Below are 27,939 nucleotides of genomic sequence, written 5' to 3'. Positions count from 1 at the left end.
ATGATTGAAAAGTGTTCAAAATTCTTTGAGTGCGAAAAATTGATTGAAACGCAATACAGGAGACACCTGAAAGTAATAAAAAAAAATTAGTATACAGAGTGGTTCAAAAGCAAGTAAATTTCCGATGTAAAAAAAAGCTCTATTTATTCAATTAACAAATCACTGTTGCGAAAGAATTGAATTCAAATTTTTTATATACAAATACTTATATTCTACATAATATTTACATACATAGACACTTGAAATTTCCTCATAAGTTATTGTTAAAGAATAATAAATATTCAAGTGAATTAGACACAGCAATTGTTTCTACACTAGCATTACATTAAACAAATATACTAAAAAATAGTTCTTCATCATTCGTTCATTGTCAAACTTTATACAGAATTTGTTCGGATAAAATTTTTTATTATCTAAAACATCGATCCTCGCCTCGCATCTCAATTTAAAAATGTATTGGTACGTTTAATTTAATGTGCCTCTACACGTAGCTGCACCGCATAGACAGGGAATCTTCTCGTCTTCGATCGGGAATTTGTAATCGTACGTGATCTCCTCGTTAACGCCGATCGGTTGCTTGGAATAAATGACGATTTTCTTCTGTGACTCGATCGTGATTACTTTGGCGTAACAGTTTGGCTGAAATTAACCGACGGTTATGCCGTGCGACTCACGTACGTAAAGGTACACTTCTGCACTATAGCATGCATTTCAAAATTTTGATGTACTGGCTAGGGGACTACATATTGGGGCTAGTGCTACTGTGTAGTACTAGCAAGTTTCCAATGTCAAATCAAAATGTTGAAATGTTTTTTTCAATTCGGGATGGACACAGCATTGATGTATGCATGTTTTTTTTACAATTGAAACACTTACATTACAGCTATGGTTGATAAATCGAGCTAAATTGCCGCACTTCGTCGCGTCTATAATGTGTTCCAAATCTATTCTAAACAGGTACGAGCTTCCGATTCCGACCGCCTCGTACTTGGACTCGCGCAAATCGGCGACGCTCGGTCGCACCATCTGCCCGACGTACTCGATGACCATCTCGTCGGCGGCGATCGGTTCCATCGCGAACAGGCCCCAGTCGTGGATCGCCGACTTGCCGAACTTCAGGTGCTTCTTCCTAAACTTAAGCTGGTTAAATTTGAGCAGGTCGGAGTCGGTGTCGATTCCGAACGCCGTCAGCAATCGCCGCTGGTTCGATCTCGCCTCTCTCGATAAACCTAGAATTAAATTTCATTGGTTAGGTCGGTGGAGCGGAACACTAGTCGACATGTGGCATCGACTGGCGGGCAGACTTCTAGGTTAAAAAAAGCCACAAGGGCACCGCAACTATCGGGGGGGGGGGGGGACATTCCGCCCCGACCTGGAGAAGTTAGTCTACCTGTGGCGTCTGTATTTTCGGAATTCGTGGACGTTATGGGTACAAAAAGAAAGTTCGAACATTCATAGGGGAAGCCAAAGGGGAAATACGAAAAAACTTAACGTTACGCGAAATACCCCCCTCCACAGCGTATGCCGATCGCGTGGTACGGAAGTCACACGCCACGAAGCGGAGCGCATAGACATTAAAATGCGCTTTTTTAAGGTGCGACGGTTAAAAATAGGAAATTGTGTTTCTGGACGGCGAATGCGCCGAACGGGGTGTAAAGAGACAAGAACTTTTGAACGCGCCGGATACCGTTAGCCCCCCTCCCCATGTACAGCCCGGGTGCCGTAATTGGAGGGGGGGCTTCCGGAGCACCTGATCGAAATTTATTCGCGGGGTGGCAGAGGCCGTGTAGGAACGCTATTCACATGGGGGGGGGGGGGGGGAATTTAGAAAAAGTAACAGAGGGAAAGGGTCCAAATTGTGGCAAGGGATACGCGGTCCTAAGGCCGACGGGTCATTAATTCCTCAAAGTCAGACGGTCACGGGCCGGGGCCCTCCGTCGAGGGGGGTGGAATTTCGTTCAACGCTTATACGGTAAGAAAATAAGAAATATTTTAAACCTAGAGAGATTTTAAAAAAAGATTGCAACGTGGCTGCTTAGGGTGGTAAAAAGAATGGTCGCGGCGTTCAAGTTAAGAAGTTGTACCACCGAGGAGGGAGGGCGGGGGGCATTTCTGGACTTGAAGTTATCGGATTTGTGGGGTCGGTATTTCTGGACAGACCCCGTATCGGTTACGGATGCGCAATTCTATAATCTTGTTCGATTAGGAACGGCAGCCTCGGGGGGCGGGGGGAAGGGGGCGCCAAGTGCAAGCACGAGGTTGTTTTTGGATAGTGAGTCGAAGGTTTAAAAATTCGTAGCGGCAATTTTTGCTTGGGAAAATTAGGAGATGGCGTTTAGGACGGCGGCCGGGGTCTGGACTAACCCCCAGTAAAAGAAGATATTCTCTTCTGAACCTTTTGGGGGTGGAGTTTGAGGGGCATTTAAACCACAGGAATTAAAGGTCCGATTGTCGATTTTTTTTAGATATTCGACCAATGGTGGAACCTTTAATTCTTTTTAGGGTAAAATATAAAAACGGGGGGTCTGGAATCCCCTCAGTAAAAGATATTGTGTTCTGAACTTTTTGGAGGTGGGCGTGGCGTCAGGAGTCTGAGGGGTATTTCAGCTAGAGAAATTGAAGATCTGATTGTCGATTTTTTAAATTATTTGAACAATGGTGGGACCTTTAATTCTTTTTAGGGTAGAATATAAAAGCGGCCCCCCCCCCCCCCAATCCGTAAAATAAGATGTGTTCTGAACCTTTTGGGAGTGGGCGCGGCGTCAGGAGATTGTTGATTTTTGAAATTATTTGAACAATGGTGGGACCCTTAATTCTTGTTAGGGTAGAATATAAAACCGGGGGGTCTGGGGGTATGCAATAACCCCCAGTAAAAGAAGAACCTCTTGGAGGCGGGCGTGGAGTCAGGAGTTTGAGGGGTATTTAAGCCACAGGAATTAAACGTCCGATTGTCGATTTTTTAATTATTTGAACAATGGTGGGACTTTTTAGGGTAGAATATAAAACCGGGGGCCTGGGGGCATGAAATGTCCCTCCGCAAAATAAGATATTGTGTTCTGAACTTTTTAGGGGTGGGCGTGGCGTCAGAAGTTTGAGGGATATTTAAACCACAGGAATTTAAAGGCCAGATTGTCAATTTTTTTAATTATTTAAACAATGGTGAGACCTTTAATTCTTTTTAGGTTAGAATATAAAATCGGATAGCCCCTCCCTCCCACCACAGTAAAATAAGATATTGTGTTCTGAACCTTTTAGGGGTGGGTGTGGCGTCAGAAGTTTGAGGGGTATTTAAACCACAGGAATTTAAAGGCTCGATTGTCAATTTTTTAATTATTTGAATAATGGTGAGACCTTTTATTCTCTTTCGGTTAGAATATAAAACCTAAAACCGGATACCCCCCTCCCCCCCCAGTAAAAAAAGATATTGTGTTCTGAACCTTTTGGGGGTGGGCGTCGCGTCAGGAGTTTGAGAGGTATTTAAGCCACAAGAATTTAAAGGCCCGATTGTCAATTTTTTAATTATTTGAACAATGGTGAGACCTTTAATTCTTTCTAGGTTAGAATATAAAACCGGACCCCCCCCCCACAGTAAAATAAGATATTGCGTTCTGAACCTTTTGGGGGTGGGCGTGGCGTCAGGAGTTTGAGGGGTATTTAAGCCACAGGAATTTAAAGGCTCGATTGTCAATCTTTTTAATTATTTGAACAATGGTGAGACCTTTAATTCTTTTTAGGTTAGAATATAAAACCGGATACCCCCCCTCCCAGTAAAATAAGATATTGTGTTCTGAACCATTTAGGAGTGGGCGTGGCGTCAGGAGTTTGAGGGGTATTTAAGCCACAGGAATTAAAGGTCTGATTGTTGATTTTTTAATTATTTGAACAATGGTGAGACCTTTAATTCTTTTTAGGTTAGAACCGGATACCCCCCCTCCTCCAGTAAAAGAAGAGATTGTGTTCTGAACACTTTTGGGGGTGGGCGTATCGTCAGGAATTTGATTGTCTTTTTTACAAAATAATTTTGACAATGGTGAAACCTTTATTTCTTTTTGTAGGAAAACACGAAACCGGGGGGGCCTCGAAGATATTGTATTCTGAACCGTTTGGAGGCGGGGGTGGAGTCAGAAGTTTGAGGGGTATTTAGGAATTAAGCGTCTAATTGTCGATTGTTTAATTATTTGACTAGTGGGACTTTTAGGGTAGACTATAAAACCGGGGGTCTGGGGGTATGAAATGTCCCTCAGTAAAAAAAGATATTGTGTTTTGAACCTTTTGGAAGTGGGCGTGGCGTCAGAGGTTGGAGGGATATTTACGCGTCAAGAATTGAAAGCGCGATTGTATTTTTTAGCGCATTTGTTAAGAATTCAACTACTTTTTTGACATAAGGGGGGGGGGGGTCATGAATTATTTCCCAAGATGATTTTTTTTTAACCGTTTACATGCGACATCAAATTTGTCCCAGGTTTTGTATACGCATGCCTGTAGTGGTGCCAAATAAAATGTTTAAAAAGCGAGTGGGGGGGGGGGGGGGCGTAAACACACGTTTTACCCTTCATGATATTTAAATAAAAGGTCTCGTCGTTTATACAAGCTTTCCTTCGCAACTCTGTTCGATATGAGTAAGAGGGTAGGGGTATTCGAAATTGGTTTTGGAGGGGGGGGGGGCTGGTTTTATTGTTCATGGTACTCTAATGGAAGATCTCAACGAAAGGAATTCATTTCTGTTCGAGGAAAAGAAGATCCAAACTTCCCTGTCCTAAACAGTATTTTATAGGCGTGTTGTATTCTGAACGATTTAGAGGTGGGCGTGGCGTCGTGAGTTTGAGAGATAATTACGCCTCAAGATTCGAAAGTACAATTTTTTTTAACTAAGTATTTGGCAATAGTGAGATCTGTAATTCTTTTTGGGGTCGGACGTTTTTGGTTTTTAAAGTGACCACCAGGGGAAGTGATTTGAAATTCCCTGTACTGATAGAGCATGAAAAGATTCAAACCCGCAATAGAAATCAATGACCATTTTCAAATCCCAAGAACACCACTACACCGAAATTGTGAACCAATCCATAACACATCACAATGACCTCCTCAAAAGGATAACCAATCAACAACACACAATAGTAACCTTAGACCACGCCCTCAAAATAGATATACTTACTACTGACAATCGATTGTAAAACAATAATTTCTGTAAATTTGGGGACCAATTTGAGGGTGGTTGCGTCAGTGATGGACGGGTTGGAATCTCCCACCACACAAATAACTGACTTGACCGATCCGCCGACCCAACATGATTGGCGAACCCGGTTTGACACACCCATGGAATCTGACTGGCGGAAACGACTACTCTCAAATGAGCAATTATCCTTAAATTGCACTGTCACTCACACAAATAACCCCAAATGGGCATAGGTCGCCATTTTGAATCCTAAGGGGTGAATTTTGAGGTTCTAAAAGTCTACCCTATCACTAGTTTAAGGTTAAGTGGAAGAACAGACGGCGGTAGTCTCCGCCGAACTGAATATCACCTTGTGGAAGTGTGATATTTTATTTCTGTTTTGTTTTTGAGGATAATTAAAGGCAATATTATTATTATTAGTGCGCCAGATCAAACTTACCTTGAGCCTTTGTGACCGGTACATTCGGTGACGTATACGCCTTGGTGTGATGGTACTTATACTTGGCCTTCTCGACGGCGGCCACCTTATAGTAGCCCTCCGTGCGCGCGCATCCCGTCGAGTGTATTCGCAGATCGTCGCGTTTCCGTTTCTTCGGCGGGCTCGAGTAGAGGTCCGTGACGCAGTGGTCGACCCAGTGAGTATCGTTCAGCCAGTATCCTATGCTATCGTCGGCCAGCATCGCCTCGTACGACGTTTTCATGTAATTAATATCTTCCAGGTCGATTCCCTTCGTAAGAAACTCGTAGAGAATACCCATCTCGGTAACCATATCCCGCTCTTTGTGTTTCATCTCGTGGACCACCGTCGGCTTCCTCAGCTGCTGCTGCTGCAGCTGGTGGTTGTAGTCGATTACGTTCTGCAGCTCCTTCAGCTTCTTCTCTTTGGGTTTGCGCTGTCGAGGCGGTTTCTCCACGACCTTGGGCGCGATCACCTCCTCCTTGTTCGTGTAGCCGTGATCGTGCACGAGACTCTGCTTGGTCAGCTCGGTCATCTCCATGTTTTCTTTTTCGGGCCGTATGCAGTACGAGTGCTCGATTGTAACCTGTCAAATTTACAGGGTAATTGCATAAGGGGAACGTCCACTAAACCTTTGGGGGAAACAAGTGTGTACACCAAAAATTCAAATTCAAATTAATTCAGGTTAATTCAAATTAAATCACGTTAATTCAAATTAATTCACGTTAATTCATATTAATTCACGTCAATTCAAATTAATTAACGTTAGTTCAGATTATGTAATTCGAGTTCATTCAAATTAATTAACATTAATTCCCGTTAATTCAAATTAATTCACGTTAATTCAAATTAATTCATGTTAATTCAAATTAATTAACGTTAGTTCAGATTATGTAATTCGAGTTAATCCAAATTAATTAACGTTAATTCAAATTAATTCCCGTTAATTCAAATTAATTAACGTTAATTCACATTAATTCATATTAATTCACGTTAATTCAAATTAATTAACGTTAGTTCAGATTATGTAATTCGAGTTCATTCAAATTAATTAACATTAATTCTCGTTAATTCAAATTAATTCACGTCAATTCAAATTAATTCACGTTAATTCAAATTAATCCACGTTAATTCAAATTAATTCACGTTAATTCAAATTAATTAACGTTAATTCAAATTAATTCCCGTTAATTCAAATTAATTCACGTCAATTCAGATTAATTCACGTTAATTCGCATTAATTCAAAGGGGTGTACACCAAAAATTCAAAGTTGTTTCCCCCTAGACTAAACCTCAGTTGAAAAAGGAGACTTACCTGAGATTTTGGTGTGCTACCTCCGTCGGACGACTCGGATAAACTGACGGATTTCTGCAAGGAACCATTTAAAGATTTCGACTTTTCGATCGCCTTCTTCCGCCTTTCCTCGAGGTTTTCCTCGTCCGAACTCTCCGTCGCCTTCGATTCGAGCTCCTTCGGCAAATTAATGACGACGGGCGCTTCCGGATTACGATTGACACTTAAAAGCATCTCCTTCTCGAGCTCCAACTGATCCTGGTAGTGTTTTTCGAGATCCGACGACCTACTCAGGCGACTCGCGGCGGGCGCCTCCCTCTCACGCGCGAGCCGCTCCTTCTCGATTTGCTCCATGTATTCCGTGTTGCGCTTCCTTCGCTCCAAATACTTCCTCTCCTCGTCGCTCATGTCCTCCTCGCTGGTGGGCGCCAGTCGATCCGGTGACTGCGCCTTAACGTCACGCTCGTCGGGTTCGACCTGCATGGGCTCTGGGGTTTTGACGGTCTCGAGCTCGTCGAGAAGCGGCGACATGGTATCCTCGCCCGTCGGTATCGGCGTTAACCGCTCCTGCGGCGTCGCGCTTCGCCGTCTATTCAGCACTTTAATCTCGTCCTCCTCGCTATCCGAACTGCTATCGTCCGAGCTTAGGCTGTCGCTTGACGAACTGAAGCCCGAGCTACTACTAAGGCTAGAACTGCTCGAACTCTTTCGAATCATTCGTGAGATTCCCTCCTCGTTGTCCGAGTGATGAACGATCTCCTCGTCGGACATTTTGTGGGAATCGTCATCGATCGTCGGCGACTTCTTCCGCCTAAAACTGGGCATCTTAGGCAGGGAGGCTCTAAAACCTAATCCGAATCCTAAATTATCTAAATTAATGTTGCTATATAAACTCTCCCGATTCGCTTCGAGCAGAATGTTAAGGTTCTCTTTGCTGGGTAGAGATTTCGATTCGGTTTGACTATCACTTTTATCGACTTGTACCGTTTTATTCTCCTTCGTACTCTCCTCCTCCCACCACGATTCGAACTTTTTAAACGCCGTATTCTCCACCATTTTTTTATTGAAGTCTCTCTTGAGGATCTGCTTGAGCTCCTGGGTGATCTCCTGCAACACCGCGTTTATGGTGGGCGCGTGGGGGTTGTTCGACGTTTCCATTTTACGCTGAGGCAAATGGTAGGGCATGTACGGTTGGGTGGGGGTAAAGTGCGAGAAGTGCGGGTACTGAGGGTGGGGGAAGTACATCGCCGTTGTCGCGGACGCCGCACCGTAGGGGTAGGCGTGCCGCCAATCTTGAGTCTGAACGTAAGTCGCGCCCGAGTAATAGGGGGCGCTCGGATAACCTGCGGCGTGAACGCCTATTAATAGTCCGGTTCCGCTCAAACGTAGCAGTCTTACCTGGATATTGATGGTAGGGGTTGAACGTGGTGCCCGGAAATGTCGAAATACTCGACGGCATCGCGTCGAGCTTAGACTCCTCAATTTTCTGCTCGTTACTGCTCAACGAAGACAAACTCATCTGATCGTCGTCCTTGTCGTTCTTCGTCGAAGTCTGGGGGTAAATCGGACTATAATTGTTCTCTACATGCTCTCCGGTTAACAGTTCGTCTTCGCTCGACGATATGTCGCTACCAATTTTGTCCATTTCTATCTTTTTTAGTAAGGCCGACGTTTCCAGCACTTCCTTCTGCCTCGCGACCAACGCCTAAAACCAGGAGTTGAGTCTCGCGCTTTGATTACGCGTAGAACCGAAGCCTTACGTGCTCCACGCCGTCTCGGTGACATTTTAGGTAAACGTCGCGTGACAGAAACGGCGAGGGTGTGGTCGAAAGTATTCCGTTTTGGTCCGGGGTTTCCGTGGGGTTCGCGTCGGTATCGGGCGGAGGGGGATTTATCGGTAGGTCGCTTAACGAAACACTTGACCGATCTGGAAATGACAGACACGTGAAGAAGCTACTACGGCAAAATTCCTCGAGCTTAGCTAGGACAACAATCTAGCGAAGATGCAAACCTTGCTCATACAATTCACTAGGTGTTGTGGAATATCTTTATTTTTCAAATTTTATTTGACAGAGGCGTGTGAAATTTTAGTCAACAACCACCAGATGGAGCAGCAGTGCTGCTATGTTTAAAGTCACTAAATATACAAAGTACCGCAATCCATTGGGCTCGTGTGTTAGAGAGAGAACGCATGATTTTTGCCCAAAAATGGCGGAAGTTACCAGATTCTAGTAACTTTAATGTTAGGGATTGTTCCACCTGTTTGGAGATATCTGTATATATTTTTATAAAACATGACAGTACTATGAAGTTAGGTTATAAAAAATTACAGCTATTCAGATTTTATTTGTCAATTTTTTTAAGTTGGCAGCAAATTTGCCCAAAAATGGCGGATGATTGCGGTACTTTCTATATCTAGTGACTTTAGACAGTATCAAAACGCCTGTCAACCATGACAACAAACCAGATAGATATCGACATTGATCGACAAAATACAGTCAATTGAGTCGCCATTTTGGTGCAAAATTGACATCTGTCATATGTCAAAATCATATTTCACCTTGTCAACACACACTTTCACTTTGAGTAATGCCTAAACTCCTTCTAGTCCAGTCAAATTAGACCAATTTTCGACAAATAAAAACATTAATCGGTAAACATCTGAATTTATTTTTAAGTAGGCGAGATTTCGCCCAGGGCTACCAACCCAACCCACTACACACACACCAAACTAAAAAAATTCTAGCACAGATACCACCCCTACGATTCTGGTGTAGGAATATGTGCACGAATCCAATCGGTTTAGCCGGAAATGAGAGTCTGACACACGTGCGTCTCCCCAGTTTTTCAGTCCTTCCCTTTATGTCTAAGAATATGGGTACCAAATTTGCCGGAAATGAAAGTGGCATAGAGCATAGAAAGATTTACGCATGTACCGCTTTATAGCGAACAGAAACAAAAGTATGTCTGGGTATAAAAGGCCATAACAGCGCGTGTATTTTCAATAGGTGTCGCATTTTTATTAGTTGACAGTGTTTCTCGTCTAATTGCTAGGCAACAGATTTTCATTACCTAAACAACTCAAATTTACTCGGTAAAATACAAACACAGCGAATGCGCAAAACCAAATTTTGAAACTGGCGTTTGATTTTCCTTTATTCCAAGTTCCTATGTATCAAATAAAAAAGTTGACACTGCGCAGGCGCAAAACCAAATTTTGAAACTGGCCTTTGATTTTCCTTTATTCCAAGTGCCTATGTACCAAATAAAAAAGTTGACACTGCGCAGGCGCAAAACCAAATTTTGAAACTGGCGTTTGATTTTCCTTTATTCCAAGTGCCTATGTATCAAATAAAAAAGTTGACACTGCGCATGCGCGAAACCAAATCTTGAAATTGGCGTTTGATTTTCCTTTATTCCAAGTGCCTATGTACCAAATAAAAAAGTTGACACTGCGCAGGCGCAAAACGAAATTTTGAAACTGGCGTTTGATTTTCCTTTATTCCAAGTGCCTATGTATCAAATAAAACAGTTGGCACTGCGCATGCGCGACACCAAATCTTGAAACTGGCGTTTGATTTTCCTTTATTCCAAGTGCCTATGTATCAAATAAAAAAGTTGACACTGCGCAGGCGCAAAACCAAATTTTGAAACATGCGTTTGATTTTCCTTTATTCCAAGTGCCTATGTATCAAATTTCGTTTCGGTGGGACATTTCTAAACGAAGTTATCGTTCACACGAACAGCTAGATGGACAGACAGACAGACCAACAGACAGACGACAGACAGCAACCCAAATTATACCCGATCTCTAGGATCGTTAATAAACGACAAAAGTGTAAAATTATCGAACATGTAAAAAACGGTTTTTTGGTTTTTTTACAATAACTTTTTTAGCAATAAACGCAGAAAAATTCCTTCCTTGGTGCAAGCCTCGACACCATAACGAACCAAATAGCGAAAAAAGTAGAACAATAGCACTTAAGATAAAGAACTAGTAGCGTCCCAACGGATGGACGAACGGACAGAAAAAGTGGCCACAATAGCGCATTTTTTTTTAATGTTTGTGGAAATGTGCTAAAAACGGAGCTTCTACAATGGTGGTCCGGCAGTATTAGTGCACGTTTTAAACACTGTCAGTATAAGAAAATTTACACATGTACCGCTTCGTAGCGAACATAGACAAAAGTATGTCTAGAATAAGAGAGAAGTTTATCAAACTTGAGTGTCACATTTGTGCAAAGTCTGATGCGATAAACAACATTTTATACACAACGGCATTCGGCAGGAAATTCAAAGACCAAAATTCAGATCTTTACCAAATAGTGTTTTCATTTTTTCTCATCTAGCTGGACTATTAACATAACATGATTCTGTCACAATTAGTGAAAGTAGTGTCTGTCAAATGTCAAGAAAATAGCAAAAATGCCCTTTGAGAGGGGGGTGCAGACCCTTTACATTGTTCTTTACCATTAAATTCAGTCGACATTAATTTTAAACGCTACATGCACATTTGAATTATAGTTAATTTGTATACCTACAAAATTTGGAAGGGGGGCGGGGGGAGTAACTGTTCAAAAAATGCGACAATGGGAAACGGGTTAGAAGAATCTAAAATGACCCGGTTAGAAGGATTTCAGTCTCTTAAATCCTTTCCAAAGACTGCACGTATTTGATTTGGGTGTTAAGAAATGTGATTGGTTAATACTATCCAATCAGAGTATAAGCAAATCCACTATGGAGCCTTAATGCTTAATGCCTTAATCTAATAGAGTCTACAACGCTCTGGAGAGGACCTAGAAGGCTCTAGGAAATATCTAACTAGGTTCTCGAAAGCTCTATAAAAAGCTTAAAAAGCTCTTGAGAAAGCGAAGAGAACCCTTCTGATCTCTTACTAGTTCTTAACTGCATTGGCGAACCCATCGAATATTGGCCGTCTCTACCTGATAGTGCCCGTTCCGGATCAGCTTCCAGCGCTCTGTAAAACTCTGTAATGCTCTGGAAAGATCTGGAGAGGTTTAGATCTAGAAAAAACGTAAGTAGCACTAGACAATCCTAGAAAGATGTTTTAAGAGCTGAACAAGCAAAGAAAGATCCAGAATGTCTTCAATTGCTCTGGGATGCCCAAGCCCTCAAGCTCGGTTCTAGAGTTTTCTAACAAGAATCTCGAGTGCTCTGAAAAGGGACTAGAAGGGCTCAGTCTCTTCCAGTCCTTTCCAGAGACTCTTAAACGGTTTCTAAATTTCCAAGGCTAAAGAACCTTAGACAGAGTTTATAAGGTTCTATCAAGAGTGGAGACTCTGGATGAGCGATAAAACGCTCTGAAACAACTTAGATTGCCCTGGAAAGCCTTTGAATGCTCAAGAAAAAATCATCAAGACCTAAAAAAAATGTTAGAATTTCGCCCTTTCCTTTTTTCTAGACTGGACGAGTCTAGAAATCTCAGAAAAGTTCTAGAAATGACTCTAGAAAATAGTCTGGAAAGACAAAAAACTCAAAAATGTATTGTTTTTTTGAAACACATGAAAAAATGTAGGCACAACGTACTTGAGCACTTCTACATGTGCTGCATACATTCATTTCTGAAGTATAGAAGAAGAGGGGTGGAGGGGGGGGGGTCAACAATGCACTGACACATTCACATTTTACATGTTATTTAATTCGAATCAGTTTCCGAATTACTGAGAAGGGGAGGGGACTCCTATTCTTAGCTCCTCCCCCTTTCACATGGCCTGTCAAAATATGGTTTCGGTGATACCATACTTCAAAGAGATTGCTGCCTCTAAGAGATAATTTACTTACCATCATCACTATCGATAGAGGTCGGAATAGGAATAGGCTGAGGTTTAATCATAGTTTCCTCCTCCGATTCCCCACCGATATTTAAAAAGGGAGGCGCCAGTCCCCCGGAACCTTTCCCTTTAAGTAATAGCGCTATTCTGAAAATGAGACTCGTTATTCCTCCATCGCAACTCGGCACCCGTCCTCCCCCTTACCTCGTATCTAAGTCGAGCGTTTTCTCCTGCTTGGTTTCCTCTTTCTCCTTCTCCTTTTTCTTGCCGCTCGTCGCGCTATTCTTCTTTTTATCTCGTTCCCGCGAGTCGCGCTCCTTTTCTTTACTCTCCCTGACGGTTTTAATCTCCTTCTCGCTCGTCGAGTTGCGGATGTAACTCGCGCTACTGCTCTCCTGCCACTTTTGCGGCGGCGCCATCGTCGGCGTCAGTCTGTCCCACGCCTCGGCCGACCACTGCTGGGGGGGCATCGGCCACAGCTGGGGCGCGTTCATCGTGTGGTACGCGCCGTACGGGTACTGCGCCGACAACGGTAGGTTATGCGGGTATTCGTAGCTACCGAGAGAATAGGGTTAAGATTTTTTGCAAAAAAATAACTTGTTTTTTGAAATTTTCAAAAAAATGTCAACTTGGCAACGAAAAAAATCGATAATCTCTCATTATTTCGTATTTTTTGAAAATGAAATTAAAAAAAGCCAAATTTGGTTTTTGTAGATAAAAACACTCAATTTGACAACGAAAACATTGTTTGATCTAATCTATTTTTGAAAATTAAAAAACCTAGTTTGACAAAACGAAAAATCTGTTCCGAATTCTAATTATTCCATCATTTTGAAAATTAAAAAAAAAAAACAAAAACAAACTTGTTTTTTGAACATTTAATAAACATTGCCAGCTTGACAACGAAAAAAAAATCCTTAAATTTCTAATTATTTCGAATTTTTTGGAAATAAAATTAAAGAAAACGAAGTTTAGTTTTTGAATATGTGAAACTCAATGTGACAACGGAAAAATTGTTTTGATCAACTTCGTGTTTTTGAAAATGAAAATGAGAAAAACAGTGATTTTTGGAAATTAAAAAAAAAACTCTCAGATAATGAAAAAATTGTTCTGATCTCTAATTATTCCATAATTTTGAAAATAAAAAACAAGAACTAGTTTTTTGAAAATTTAAAAAACGTCCACTTAACGAAAAAATCGTCAAATTTCTAATTATGTATTTCGTATTTTTTTAAAATGAAATTAAAGGAAGCGAAAATTGGTTTTTGAAAATAAAAAAACTTAATTTGACAACGAATAAATTGTTTGATCTAATCCGTGTTTTTGAAAATGATAATAACAAAAATAAACTGATTTTTGAAAATTTAAAAAACCTAGTTTGACAACGAAAAAACTGTTCCGAATTCTAATTATTCTAAAATTTTTGCACTCCAGACCGTCGCCGCCACCGCGGTAATTAAAAAAAAATTGTTTTTTGAACATTGAAAAAGCATTGTCAGCTTGTCAACGAAAAAATCCTTAAATTACTAATTATTTCGAATTTTTTGGAAATAAAATTAAAGAAAACAAAGTTTGGTTTTTAAATATGTAAAAAAACTCAATTTGGCAACGGAAGAATTGTTTGATCTAATCTGTGTTTTTGAAAATGAAAATGAGAAAAACAACGCGATTTTTTAAGAATTTAAAAAAAAACTCTCAGGTAACGAAAAAATTGTTCTGATCTCTAATTATTCCATAATTTTGAAAATAAAAACAAAAACTAGTTTTTTGAAAATTTAAAAAACGTTGTCCATTTGTCAACGAAAAAAATCGTTAAATTTCTAATTATTTCGTATTTTTTTTAAATAAAATTAATGAAAGCGAAATTTGGTTTTTGAAGATAAAAAAACTCAATTTGACAATGGAAGAATTGTTTGATCACTCCGCGTTTTTGAAAATGAAATGAGAAAAACAAGGTGATTTTTTGAAAATTAAAAAAAAAACTCTCAGATAACGAAAAAAATGTTCCGATCTCTAATTATTCCATAATTTTGAAAATAAAAAACAAAAATTAGTTTTTTGAAAATTTAAAAAACGTCCACTTGTCAACGAAAAAAATCGTTAAATTTCTAATTATTTCGTATTTTTTTCAAATTTGGTTTTTGAAAATGTGAAAAAAACTCAATTTGACAACGAACAAATTGTTCGATCTAATCTGAGTTTTTGAAAATGTAAATGCTAAAAACATTTTTGAAAATTTAAAAAACATTTCAACTCTTCAACGATAAAAAATCGTTTAATTTTTAATTATTTGAAAGCGCAAAACACACCACAAACACTCTGTAATGAGTATAGAGAGTAAAAAAAGAGAAACACAAACTTTAGGACTTTTAGAGCCATAGCCCACTAAAAGTTGAATTGTGGACAGTTTGTGTCATTGGACAAAAAATAGATACTTCACTGATACCTACATCCCGTATATAGGATGATAGCAGAGAAACAAAAAAGAAAAACAAATTTTGTAGCAAACAATTTTTTTGACACACCCTGTATACAGTGCGTCCCAGAACGAGTGAGATTGTATGCAAAACTTTGCCCATTTAACCTAACCTCTACCTTCAATAAGTTATCCATGTAATCCCACTCACTCTGCAACACCCTGTATAAGTGCTTCTGCTTACGCTAGTGGTGTGCTGTTAGCGGATCCGTATCCGAAGTCGCTCGGCGCGGTACCGTAACCCATATCCGAGCTGCTCGGTGTGTAATCGCTCCGACTTTGCACGTAACTTCGGCTGTACTGCCTCTCTTTGTCCGTCCGACCGCGATCCCTGTCTTTTAAATGCGATTTACTATACTCGTCGTCTTTGCTCCGTTCCTTTTCCTTTGCGACCGGCGCCTTTTCTTTCGTCTCGACCCTCTTCTCCTCCTCGGGCTTCGAGGCGACCACCTCGGGCTCTTTGACCTTCTCCTCGGGCACCGGCGGCTTCTTCTCGATCGTCAGCTCGTCGAAGAGCTTCTTGCACTGCTCGCCGAACGGATCGAGAAAGACCTGAAGCACTTTGCCCATGACGCTGCTGTTGTTGAGGCGTTCGACGCACGCCTTCGAGCCCTCGGTCGTCTCGAAAATGACACGACCCAAACCTAAATGCTTATTCGTGAACGGATGGTAGTAAATGAAGAGCTCCTCGATCGCCCCGAACTTCTGAACGATATCCGTCAAGAACTGCTTGTCGATGTTGTCGTTGAGATGCGAAATGGTCACCTCCAAAGGGGGCGGATCGCCTACATAGTTCTCGTCTATTTTAAATCTAAAAGTAGAACGAAAAGTGAGGTTATGTCGCCATATTTGTTTTTTTTTCTTTTTTTTGTTGTGACAATTTGTTAACAACAATGCAATTGACAAAGAAAGAAATCGTTGCCCTACACTTTCGGGTTGTTTTTCCTGGAGGGACGGCTTTACCTTGGCACTGGCAACTCTAAGGTTTCCAAGCGCGTCCAGATTCGAGTGAGATGCGATCGCGGATCCCTCGGCACCACCGGCGGATAGCTAGCGTCGTTCGGTACGATTCCATCGTACCTGTACAACTTGGTGTTGCCCTTCACGAGGAAGGGATCGACGACTAGCTTGTAATTTCGGGGCTGCTTCGCATTTCCCTGAGCGTGTCCGGCCCGGTCCATTACACCGTTCATCTCTGAAACGAAACAAGGTTAGACAAAGACTTCAACGGGGGGCGCAACCCCTTACTTAGTGCTATTTGTAAAAACTACCACCACCTTTCATTTTAATTTGTTTTTATAAATAATATCAAACTTGAAGCAACCGCATTGGAAAATTAATGAGAAACACTGTTTAAGGGTTGCCGTAAACAATTTAAATCGCGCTTATTTGATAAATCATTAAAAATGAAAATGAATAGACAATCATAACCTCCATTTGTGTCAAGAGTACTGTGCAATCAAACTACCCCCTCTCTTCATTTAAATAAAAACTCCATTTTGAGATCACTATCTACACATCGATAATTAATAATTGTGTTAAAAATGGAAGAATTTCGTCGCGATAATTTATTTGAGGCTGACAGAAGAATGTTTAAACAAATTTAAAAGTTTAGTTGCTTTGCGTGGTGGTTTATCGACCAATCAGTGAGTTACTATGGATGGTGCTGTGGCTAAAGTACCATCATTCTCGCTGAGTGGTTGAATGTACAGTACACAATCCAATTCTGGGCATCGATTCCCGAAGTTAGTCGCTCCGTGATGTGATGTGACCGGCTGCCATGACGTCATGATCGTATACGATAGGGATAAGTTCAAGTTTGCATTCCCGAATCGTGGACAAACTTTATGCGCTAACCAATTACAGACAAGAATTGAACTGTCATTTGTCAGTTTTGTATTTTGTTTTGTTTTTGCATTATGGATACTGCTATTAATAACCAGAAAATCCTCGAACAATTCCATGTTTTATTTCACAGAAAATATGTGATTAGGGCACTGAATTACCTATATAGCAAAACAGCTGCAAGATCCGTTCTGTAGCTGCAACTGCGCATGACTTTCACGCAACGAGTGGTCTAGACCAGTCGTTGCGTTCGATCAACTTTTCGCTCGATGTGGTAGGTTCGAGAATGCAGTGACATTCACGTTCACATCAAGGTCAGTCGATGTGAACAAAGCACATCTTCGGGAATCGACGCCCAGTTCTCTCCGTTTAGCTGAAGTTATGGGAATATTTTAGAGCTATACCGGAAGGACCTCTTTTATATGGTCTGAAAAGCATTTACTTAAAGCAGTGGTCTCATCAGCGCAGGTGACCAGTAACCAGCCTGGTTTGAACGTTGAACCTAGGAAATGAAGACACACCGTTCGTCCTCCCAGGTTTGTGATGGTTTCAAAAATCTCCTGATGTGCTTTAAGCTGTTATGTAGTGAGGTTCACCGCCGGGTGCCCCCACTGTCGTCTCCCTGCGTTGGTGCTTGCTTGTCTGCTCAGAAACAAACCTAGGAAATTTATCCCTTTAAGAACTTTCGCTGCTTCTAAAAACCTTTGCAAACCCTAAAACCTCTAAACATTTCTGACATAATAGCCAATAAATGAGAGAAATTCGAAAGCTTTCTATGTCCTCAAATCAAAACGTGCCGAAAAAGCTTTCGAACGGACTTGGTAAACTCTGAAAAAGATTAAAAGACCTAAGAAACTGGAAACAGGTCCACATTGCTGTAGAAAACCTTTAAATAATCCATAAGCATTTAGAAAGCCCATGTTGTAGGTAGAGAGTTCGAAGTAATGAAAATCTACGCCTATGTTTTATATACCCCAATTTGAAAAAGGAAGTGGTTACGCTAACACACCATTCCACTCCGGGACGCGTCCGCGGCCACAGTTCACGTCGTACTTACGCAACGATCAAATTTCATACCAATTTACCTCTAAATACAAAAATGTGGCTAAAAAATTTCCTCAATCGCCTAATTCCAACAGTTAAGGCCGAAGACGAGGACCTCGTCGATCCACTGGACACGCTAAGGGTTAATAAAGAGAATCGCAATTACATAACCTGACCATTAACCGAATTTCTACTTTCAGGACAAGTGCAAGGCCACCTCGCACGTGAAGCACCTCGCCGAAAAGTTGGAGGAGTGTAATAATCGCGTGAACTCCAGATCGCGTACGGCGGAGACGTGCATCGAGGAAGTTATAGATTTCATGCACGCGCTCGACCATTGCGTCTCCAAAGATTTATTTGCGTATTTAAAGTGAATGATTAATTCATTGTAGATATTAATAAACGTTAGTTGCTTTCTGTTAGCTCAGTGCTTTATGAAATTCAACATTGCGTCGATCGAATTTTGTAAACAGTTTACCTACATATGTCAAATAGGGATGAGCAAGTTATAAAGAAAGTTTGAGAAAAGTGAAGTAGTTTTAAAGAAAGATTCAGCGTTCTCTTTCCTACAACTATTACAAGATTTTTGTGCACTGGGGGGGCCAATTATTCATTACCGTTTTGAGTTCTTCCAATTTTTCAGTTTTTTCAAATCCTAAAAAGCATTATGCAGGTCACTCTGTAATTGGGCACAAGCCTGTTGACGACCCAGAACAAGAAAAGGACAATAAATAAATAATTATTGTAGGCTCTCACTTCATCATACTTATCAAGATGTTAAAATTCAATCTCTTGAGGCTACTTTACATTCTTCAATATTGGAATTTATCTACTGTGTCGGTTTTCCCCTTTGGCATTCGCATTTCGTCCAATTCTTCAGAGTGTACACAACACCTTATAATTGCATTCTTCAGTTTCTTCGAATTTCTTCGTGTAAGACTTGTCATATTCTTGAAATTTAGTTTACAGATTTTTTTATCAGGTTATCAATAACTTTCTTCGAATTCCTCCAATTCTTCTCCAGATTTAGGATCTGTCATTCTACAGATTTTTTATTCTTGCGTTTCTTCGAATGCCTCCGTTTTTTAAAATCTTCGCCAATAAGATCCTTCATATTGTTCGAACTTTTTCTTCAGATATAAGATTCGTACTTACATATTCTGGAAATGTAGTTCCTGACGATTTTTTTAATTATTGCGTTTCTGTAATTCTAGCGATTTTTGAATTTTTTTAGATACTTCCGTTTCTTCGATTCCCCCCATTTTTAAAATTCTAAATCTCATATATTCTTCAAATTTAATTTCTGCCGATTTTCTTTATTATCAAGTTTCTGTGAATTCTTAATGTTTTTTCTAATTTTTTCAGAATCTTTTGTTTCTCTAATTCTTACAATTCTCAAGATTTAGTATCTTTCATACACTTGAAATTTAATTTTTACAGATTTTTTTATTATCAAAAGTACCAAAGTTTCTTTGAATTCTTAATTCAGAATCTTCCGTTTCCTCGAATTCATTTAAGATCCTTAATATTTTTGAAATTACATTTCTGACGGATTTTTTTTGATATTCAGACTATCAAGTTTCTTTAGCTCTTAATATTTTTCATTTTCTTCCGATTCTTATAATTCTTCAATATATCTTCGAATTCCTCTGACTTTTTTCGTATCGAAAATTCGGCATATTCTTAAAATTTTAGGTCCTGCCGATTTTTTTAATTATCAAATTTCTAATTTGATTCTTTGAAATTCATACTTTTGAAATTTTGGAAATTCATCAGTTTCTTTAAATTCCACCGACCTTTTCTTCGGTTCGAAGAGTCGTCATCATATTCTTGAAATTTAGTTCCTGTCTATCTTTATGATTACAAGTCTCTTTGAATTCTGAATATTTTTGAAACTTTTTCAATTTCTTCCTTTTTTTTAATCCCCCTATTTTTAAAACTCTTCATATCTTAGATCTTTCATATTCTGGATATTTAATTTCTGCCAATTTTTTTGATTTTCACAGTATAAAGTTTCTTTGAATTCTTAAGATTAATGGATTTTTTTAGATTATAATTTTTTAGAATCTTCCGTTTCTTCGAATTCCTCATATAAAATTGTCCAGATCTAGGATCCCTCAATAACTTCAAATTTAATTTCTGCCGATTTTTGATCAATGTTTTTTGAATTCTTCGGATTTTGAAATTTTTTCAGATTTTGTTGTAATTTCTCAGAATCTTCCGTTTCTTGGAATACCTTCAATTCCAATATTCTTGAAGTTTAATTTTGAATATCAGAGTATCAAGTTTCTTTGAAATTTTGAAGATTTTTTCAGTTGTTTATTATATTTAGATTTTTCGAACTCCTCCAATTTTTAAAATTCTTAACATTCTTGAAATTTATTTTTTTCCGATTTTTTTATTATAATATCATGTTTCTTTGAATTCTTAATATTTTTGACATTTTGTGAGTCATATAATTCTTCGGAACCTTCCGTTTCTTCAAATTCCTGCGACTTTTTATTCGGATTGAAAATTCGTCGTATTCTTCAAATTCCCGTGGATTGTTTTGATTATCAAGTTTCTTTGATCCCTACGATGTTTTCAAATTCTTCCATTTCTTCGAATGCTTCCGATTAAAAAAAATTTTTTTATTATCAATTTATTTGGATTCTTAAGATTTTTGATTTTTTTCAAACTGTTACTTATTCAGATTTTTCGAAATCCTTCAATTGTTCTTATTCTTGAAATTTTAGTTCCTGTTCATTCATATTTTTAACATGTTTTCAGAGTCTTATAGTTATTCTTCACTCTTCAGAATATTCTGTTTCTTCCAATTCCTCCGACTTTTTCTTTTGATAGAAGATTCGTCATATTCTTGAAATTTACTTCCTCTCAATTTTTTGATTATTTAGTTTCTTTGAATTCTTACAGTTTTTGAAATTTTTTCAGATTCTTCCGTTTCTTCGAATTTCTCCGATTTATAAAATCCTTCAGGTCCAAGATCCTTCATAATCTTGAAATTTAATTTCTACCCCGCGATTTTTTGATTCTCAGATTATTAAGTTTTTTAAATTCTGAATAGTTTTGAAATTTTTTTCAGATTCTTCGAATTCCTCCGACTTTTTCTTCGGATCGAAAATCATCCATTTTTTTTATCAAGTTTCTTTGAATTCTTGCGATTAGTAAAATTCTGTAAATCTAAGATCCTTCATATTCTTGAAATTTAATTTCTGTCGATTTTTTTAATTATCAGAGTACATATCAAGTTTCATTCATAAGATTTTCGAATTTTTTTCAGATTGTTATAATTCCTCGGAATCTTCCATTTCTTCAAATTCCTTAAATTTTTTTCTTCGAATCGAAAATTCGTCATATTCTTCAAATTCCTGTTTTGATTATCAAGATTTTTTAATTCTCAAGATTTTTTTAAAATTTTTTCGGGTTCTTCTCTTTCTTCAAATTCCTCCGATTCTTAAAACTCTTCAGATCTAAGATCCTTCATATTCTTGAAATTTAACTTCTGCCAGTTTTTTTAAATATCAGAGTATCTTGAATTCTTAATATTTTTTTCAGATTCTTAAAATTCTTAAGATCCAAAATCAAGTTTCTTTGGATTCTTAATGTTTATAAATTTTTTCAGATTCAGAATCTTCCGTTTCATTGAATTCCTCAAATCCTTCAGATGTAAGATTCTTTATATTCTTGAGATTTAGTTTCTGCCGATTTTTTTGTTATCAAGTTTCTTTGAATACTTATGATTTTTGAAATTTTTTTATTACGATTATTCTTCATATTTTTATTATGTCTATTTTTTTAATTTATGACACTATCGGTTTTTTTGAATTCTTGAGGTTTTTCTTTCACATTCTTCAGTTTCTTCCGATCCTAAACATTCTTCACATATTGTTCTGTAAAGTGCATCATGGGGACGTTTTATTTGGTAACAGCACCTGTATAATGTAAATCTTAATTTGGACAATTAAATTTTAGTTTGAGCACAAATTAGATCATGTTATTTAAATTCGAGGTCAATATTATTTTGTTTCAGATTTATTAGATGTTGATTTTGTTTAAATAATCGCATTGTTTGTTTAGAATGGTAAATTCAAACTACATGTTAATAGATTAAGTTTAATCATTTGGAAATAATTCCGTGTTGTTACTGTAAAATTTTATCTTCGGCCAGTATAAGAGTTCGATATATAATCAGTTTCGAGATAAGCAGATGTTTTTTCGCCGAAGTTTGTTTTGGAAAGACAGTCAGTCTTGCGGATAGTAAAGTCCGTTATAAAAGAAAGTTAGTTGGTGTTCTAAGAGTTATCAATTCGTTATAATTAAAAGTGTATGTTATAATTCAAGTCTAGCTCAAGCGTTGTTCACGCTTACGAAGAAAGCCTTTCTTAAAGTCTTCAATTTACCCATTAAAATGAATGTTTCTACAACCAAAAAAGTCTCAACAGAGAGGTTCCACCCTGTAGACACAACCTACGACGACGCACACATTTTTGAGAGCTGGCAACCACCCAATTTTTAGAAAGGGCAAAGTTCTCTGCGCCATCTGGAGAGCACCAGTGCGGGTTACGTTTGGCATCTTGCTCACGAAAGCATCGCTCCGTAAATGTTTGTTGTATTTTTGTGGTATTTAATGCAGGTAGTAATTTGTGTTTGGTATGTGGCATGTTATATTTTTTGTGATCTTTGATTTTGAAGAGTTAACCTGATTTAACCTTTTGTTAGAAATCGCGTTCATTTTGGGTGTAATGTTTGTTAAATTTTCGTTTCAATTACATAGCCTAAATTTATATTTTTGATCGTTCTTTTACACATGTGGAAATTATGGAATTGTAAACTAACATTTTCGCGATCGCGGGGGTGGCAAAAACTGTAACCAAATGAGTTACGACACTCAATACTGGGGCTGATCTCGACAATCAACTGTAGGCTCGAAACGACCGAACGAGGGGCTAGTTACATACTTCAGGGGCGAGATTATGCTAATAAAATAATGGGACACTTACATTTAATTTTAATTAGGTATTTAAAATTTGGGGATTTTGTTAAGATATAAAGGGCGGGGGCAATCAGTAATAGATAAAGCACTTTATTACAAGCTAATAATGCACATAATAATATATAATGGTACAAATATATATTTTGGAATGATTAAGGAAACAAACAATAAATCTCTCGACGATTTGTTATATAAAATTTGCAAATTGTAAAAAACGATGATACTTACAAAAAACGAAACGTGTTAACTGGCGCTCAAGCGGAGAACGTCGAAGCAAATCTTACAGACCCGTACCGGTTTGTTTTCGCCGAACTTTATTATCGGCACCTCCTGATCGGAGCACCTGCTGCACAGAATTCGTCCGCAATGTCTGCAGTGGTGCCTCCGTATCGTCATCGTGAAGTTTTTCCCGCACTCCTGGCACATGTCCGTCTGCGTCCAGGGCACCTGCTGCGATAGCTGATCGAGCAGTTTGTGCAGCAGCTGCTTGGTGGCGACCTGCCCGAAGACGCGTCACAATTGTCTTTCAAAACGTAGAGAGATACCGACCTGATAGTTGAAGATGGTGACGCGATCGTTATTCTCGGCGGCGAGACACGCGTTCGCCTTGACCAGGACGCGGCACAGGTTCCCGTTGCCCTTCATGTACGCCAGGAGCAGAGGGGTGTTGCCCTAAAAAGCGAAACGTGAGAGCTTCTCCGGACTCGTGGGGTGGAGATTTACGTCGACGTCCGACCGATTGATCGGATATTCGGGCATGCATTCGAGGAAGAACTCGCATATGGCGGCCGCGTTCTCCTTGCCGCACCGGCAGAGCTCGTGAAGTGGATTGCGGCCTTTCAGATTGACGTGCTCGGCGTCGATCTGCGATTCGGTCAGGAGCGCCTTGACGACGTTCAGATGACCTTCCCTAACCGCGATGTGCAAGGCGTTGTCGCCGTTGCTATTGCAGGCGTTGTAATCGATGTTGTTCTGTATCAACGCCGCTATCACTGATGCGTTGTTCGCCTCGGACGCCACGTGCAAGGCGGTGTTCCTAAAAAGTGACGCATTTACATACCGTAACCGAATGCACTAATTCGAATATCCGTAACTCACGTCCGACAACAAGTTTAGTCTAGAGCAAAAATTACACTCTTTGGTTTAAAGTCTTAAAATTTGGCAATTCAAACAAAAAAAAATTATGTTACAATCTGCATATTCAAATGCAATTCAAATCTTAAGATTTTTCTTAGAATTCTTCTGCTTAATCCTGATTATTCTTGGATTTCTATAAAGCTGTTAAAATATACCGCTTCATAGCGAACATGAAAAAACATACGTCTGGTGATAACAAGAAACGTATTGGGAAAAACGAGCACGGTTGCCACGATCTCTTCGAAGTACGGTGAGGTACGCTAAAGCTGAAATCCTAATAGAGTTACGAGCGTGAACCCATACCAAAATTGGATACGCTAGAAAAACTGTTTAGCAAAGTCTTTTATTTACAAGTGATAAAACATAGGCGAAGGAACAGTTTCGAATCGGAGAGCCGCCATTCGACTTACTTTTGGGCGTCCCGGTCTTCCACTCGCGCGCCTGCCAGTATCAAACTGCGCATGAGCGTTTCGTTACTGTAGCGAGCGGCGAGATGTATGGGCGGAGTCAAGGTGGAGTCCTGTATGCGCGAATTCACGTCGACGTGTATCGACAACAAGAACAGAAAACTCTCGATGTCGCCTTTCTTTATTGCCGTATGTAGGAAATTGTAACCTTTGCCGTCGAACTGAAATCGAAAACGTGAACGTTTCGCCACTTTCACCGAGGTCGACTTACCTGTTCGGCCGCGGTGGGTAACCTGTCGAGGATCGATTTCGCCGCCTTATTGTTTCGGTAGGTTAGCGCCGCGGCGAATGGGCTCAGTCCGGTTTTGTCGCGCAGTGTTAAATCGATGTTGGGTACTTGAAGTAGCAGGGAAATAATGTCGGCGTGTTGGTTTTCGATTGCGACATGAAGGGGCGTTTTTCTATCGGAGTCTTGACAATTTATATTCGCCTCGTGCTCGATTAAAGTCTGCGCGCAAAGGTAAATGCTTTACCACTTAATCAGACAGTGGAATAACCAAATTTGAGAGGTTTAGAACTCACCCGCACAACAACATCCAAGCCCCATTGACAGCACAAATGCAGCGGCGACGCCTTATCCTTAGCCTCGTCGCCCCCCTCACCGCTAGGTCCGGGCATTCTCGGCGAGTCCAAATCACAGCCAGCTTGAATTAGAAAAATCGCGATCGTCTCCTTGTTTTCGTCGATTGCTCTTAAACGACGACGTCATAATCAGTTCAGCAGAAAACGCGCAACCTCGCAACTTACTTGTGCAACAGCGTTTGTTGGCAACCTTCGGGCCCGGCGCCCCAACAATCCGTGTCGACACCGTGACGCACGAGTATGCTGCCGATGTTATCCTGACCCGAGTCGAGGGCCGCCCACAGCGGACAATTGCCCAACCTATCCAGGGCGGACATGTCGACGCCTCGCAAGCATAGAGCGTCGACAACTTCCGGCAATCGGCAGTGTATCGCCAGCTGTAGTGGGGATTCACCTTCTGCTGTCCTTTAAAATTTACGCCTTTATTTTTAAGTGGGCGGGGTTTCGGCCAAGGCTGCTCTACATTGGCGAAACAAACTGAAATACAACTAATACGAACACATCCTACATGTACCAATCAATTGAGTGGCCTGGTACCTTTAAATACTAAAAAAAAGTAATAAAGCACATTTTTTGTTTTACCGCTTTTGTTTTGACATCACCAATGGATATATTTCTTGCAGACGTTACAATCGCCCTTTGTGAGTACCCTCTTCCGACAATCCGTTCTTGAGGTATAAGAGAATATGTATACCCAATCACGATAAGAGGTCGAGGAGGGCTATGGTTGGTAGAAATTAATTCCTTTCGTTGAGACCTTTCATTAGAGTACCATGAAGGATAAAACTAGCTCAACTCCCCCCCCCCCCGTACTTTGGTAAGAGGACAGACAGAAGGGCAGTATAGTTGGTAGACAACGGTCCCTTTCGTTGAGACCTTTAATTAGAATACAATGAGAGATAAAATTAATTTCTGCCCCCCCCCCCCCTCAGGCCCCGTCGCTCACTCAACTCGAAAAAGAGTCGGACGGGAAAGTTATTTATTGGTTGTCGTATGTAAAAGTTATGCACGTTTTACTTTCAAAAACAACATCTCAGGAAATAATTCGTGAAGGGGGGGGGCCTTTCAAACAGCGAAATTTGATGGGCGTCTGACACACCTTTAAGGTATAGGCTACCTACTGCAAAAAAATTCCAAGACTCTAGGACCATTCCCCTAGAAGTAGTTCAAAACGATTGAAGTGGGTCCGGACGGACGGACGGACAAAACGCAAACAATAGCACATTTTTTTTAATTCTTAAAAAATGCGCTAAAAAATGAAAGAAAAGGAGGGAAGAAGGGAGCTGAGATTAAAGAATGAGGAGTGGTAAAGGATCTGGAAACTAAGAAGGAAGAATAAAGGCTAGAAATAAACAGAGTAGCCTAAAATGGGAGAAGGGGAAGAGATAAAACAGCAAATATTATGCAGACAGGAAAATGAATGAGGGAAATAGAGATGGGGCGAAAAAGAGGGTGAATCGGCGAAGGGGGAAGATATTGCATAAGGAAAGAAAGGGGAAAAAGGACAAAAAGATTAGGAAGACAGAAAATAAGAAAGACGAGGAAGAGGAGGAAGATGTGTAAATGAGAAAAATTAGGTTCATGGTTGAATAATACAAAGGTCCATAACAGGGAAATGGTTAGAAGAGAAAAAAGATAATAAAGACGAAGGCGAAAAAAGAGAGAAAGATATGGTAGAAATCTAGGAGAAAGGGAAATAAAAAAAAAGCGGTTAAAGTAGACGAGGGGTAAAGATGGAGATAATGAAGAAACAGAAGGAGAAGTAAAAGTGCAGATGAATAAGTAGATGAGAAAATGAAAAATAGATCAAGGTATGGACGGGAAGGAGAAGAAGAGAATAAGAAAAAGTCGGTCATGGTGAAAGAGGAAAAATGAAGAGGATAAGAAAAATAGAGAAGGAAATATGCAAGGGAGGGAAAGAAGGGGGGGGGGAAGAAAAAAGGCACACACGAAGGGAATTCGTTAGAGCAAAAGTAAAAAAAGGCAGAGCAGCGATATCCTGAGTAAAGGAGAAGATAGAGATCAGTAACGGGAAGTGGAAGAAGAGAGAACGATGAATAGAAAGAAAACAGGAAGGGGGAAAGGGGTAGAAGGTGAAAAACAAGGCAAAAAGGCGGATCTTATTTCAACGGCAATTTCATAAACAAAACAAAATGTGGGATAAGGAAGAAAAAAGGAACAATGAAGGAAAATAGTGTAATGGAAAAATAACGTTAGTAGAAAAAAAGGAAGGAACGTTAAAGAGGAAAATAAAAAAAAACCAGAGCAGCAATATCCTGAGTAAAGCAGAAGATAGAGATGAGTAACTGGAAGTTGAAGAAGAGAGAACGACGAATAGAAAGAAAATAGGAAGGGGAGAAAGGACAGAAGGTGAAAAAAAGAAGGTAAGAGGGCGGATCTTATTTAAACGGCATTTTCATAAACAAAGAGTGGGATAGGGAAGAAAAAAGGAACAATGAAGGAAGATGGGATAAGTGAAAAATAACGTTAGTAGAAAAAAGGGAGAACGTAAAAAAGCTAAATTTAAAAAAAGGCAAAGCAGCGATATCAAGAGTGAAGGAGAAGAGAGAACGGCGAAGAGAAAGAAAAAGGAAGGGGAGAAGATTGTGTGCTGAAGAAAATGAAGATGAGGCGGAAAAGGAAATAAGTGAGAAGTAGAAAGATGAGAAAAAAGAA

The 27,939-nt window shown here is 39.6% G+C and overlaps 4 protein-coding genes across 7 annotated transcripts in view; 2 read left to right on the top strand and 2 right to left on the bottom strand.

Moving 5' to 3' along the window:
* LOC116161736 (anoctamin-4-like) overlaps nucleotides 1-27,939 on the top strand; it is a 319,822-nt gene that overhangs the window by 45,366 nt on the left and 246,517 nt on the right. The window lies entirely within an intron of this gene.
* On the bottom strand, nucleotides 128-16,844 carry LOC116161734 (histone-lysine N-methyltransferase SETD1). 4 transcript variants are annotated; one of them, XM_031475189.1, is made up of 12 exons: nucleotides 16,444-16,844; nucleotides 16,159-16,390; nucleotides 15,380-16,006; nucleotides 12,924-13,274; nucleotides 12,730-12,866; nucleotides 11,823-11,951; nucleotides 8,688-8,854; nucleotides 8,326-8,632; nucleotides 6,949-8,285; nucleotides 5,616-6,219; nucleotides 877-1,229; nucleotides 128-639 (listed from the first exon to the last, which is right to left on the bottom strand). In XM_031475189.1, exons 2-12 carry the CDS (start codon nucleotides 16,386-16,388, stop codon nucleotides 466-468), a joined length of 4,416 nt encoding a protein of 1,471 aa, XP_031331049.1. In that variant the 5' UTR covers nucleotides 16,389-16,390; nucleotides 16,444-16,844; the 3' UTR covers nucleotides 128-465. The 4 variants fall into 4 exon arrangements, with proteins under 4 accessions (XP_031331049.1, XP_031331050.1, XP_031331051.1 ...); XM_031475190.1 differs by having other exon boundaries at nucleotides 16,627-16,844; XM_031475191.1 differs by having other exon boundaries at nucleotides 6,949-8,270; nucleotides 16,444-16,843.
* On the top strand, nucleotides 18,057-18,507 carry LOC116161752 (cytochrome b-c1 complex subunit 6, mitochondrial). Its single transcript, XM_031475217.1, has 2 exons — nucleotides 18,057-18,226; nucleotides 18,285-18,507. Exons 1-2 carry the CDS (start codon nucleotides 18,140-18,142, stop codon nucleotides 18,456-18,458), a joined length of 261 nt encoding a protein of 86 aa, XP_031331077.1. The 5' UTR covers nucleotides 18,057-18,139; the 3' UTR covers nucleotides 18,459-18,507.
* LOC116161735 (rabankyrin-5) overlaps nucleotides 23,145-27,939 on the bottom strand; it is a 31,119-nt gene continuing 26,324 nt past the window's right edge. Inside the window, exons 6-12 of the mRNA XM_031475193.1 lie at nucleotides 25,429-25,668; nucleotides 25,204-25,372; nucleotides 24,893-25,129; nucleotides 24,625-24,842; nucleotides 23,801-24,113; nucleotides 23,627-23,749; nucleotides 23,145-23,575 (exon numbers count right to left, since the gene is read on the bottom strand). Of these exons, the coding sequence (XP_031331053.1) occupies nucleotides 23,321-23,575; nucleotides 23,627-23,749; nucleotides 23,801-24,113; nucleotides 24,625-24,842; nucleotides 24,893-25,129; nucleotides 25,204-25,372; nucleotides 25,429-25,668 (1,555 nt within the window). The 3' untranslated portion in view covers nucleotides 23,145-23,320. The remainder of the gene's footprint in view (nucleotides 23,576-23,626; nucleotides 23,750-23,800; nucleotides 24,114-24,624; nucleotides 24,843-24,892; nucleotides 25,130-25,203; nucleotides 25,373-25,428; nucleotides 25,669-27,939) is intronic.

Source organism: Photinus pyralis, unplaced genomic scaffold, assembly GCF_008802855.1.
Source record: "Photinus pyralis isolate 1611_PpyrPB1 unplaced genomic scaffold, Ppyr1.3 Ppyr1.4_LG10, whole genome shotgun sequence".
NCBI lineage: Eukaryota > Metazoa > Arthropoda > Insecta > Coleoptera > Lampyridae > Photinus > Photinus pyralis.
This window is presented reverse-complemented; position numbering and strand designations above follow the sequence as displayed.

Coding starts and splice junctions, on each gene's coding strand:
- LOC116161734 (XM_031475189.1), bottom strand. CDS start 16,388: ATGAACGGTGTAATGGACCGGGCCGGACACGCTCAGGGAAATGCGAAG. Junction 8,633..8,687: donor ACCGAGACGGCGTGGAGCAC/GTAAGGCTTCGG, acceptor TCCTGGTTTTAG/GCGTTGGTCGCGAGGCAGAA. Junction 640..876: donor TTATCAACCATAGCTGTAAT/GTAAGTGTTTCA, acceptor GGTTAATTTCAG/CCAAACTGTTACGCCAAAGT.
- LOC116161752 (XM_031475217.1), top strand. CDS start 18,140: ATGTGGCTAAAAAATTTCCTCAATCGCCTAATTCCAACAGTTAAGGCC. Junction 18,227..18,284: donor ATCCACTGGACACGCTAAGG/GTTAATAAAGAG, acceptor TTCTACTTTCAG/GACAAGTGCAAGGCCACCTC.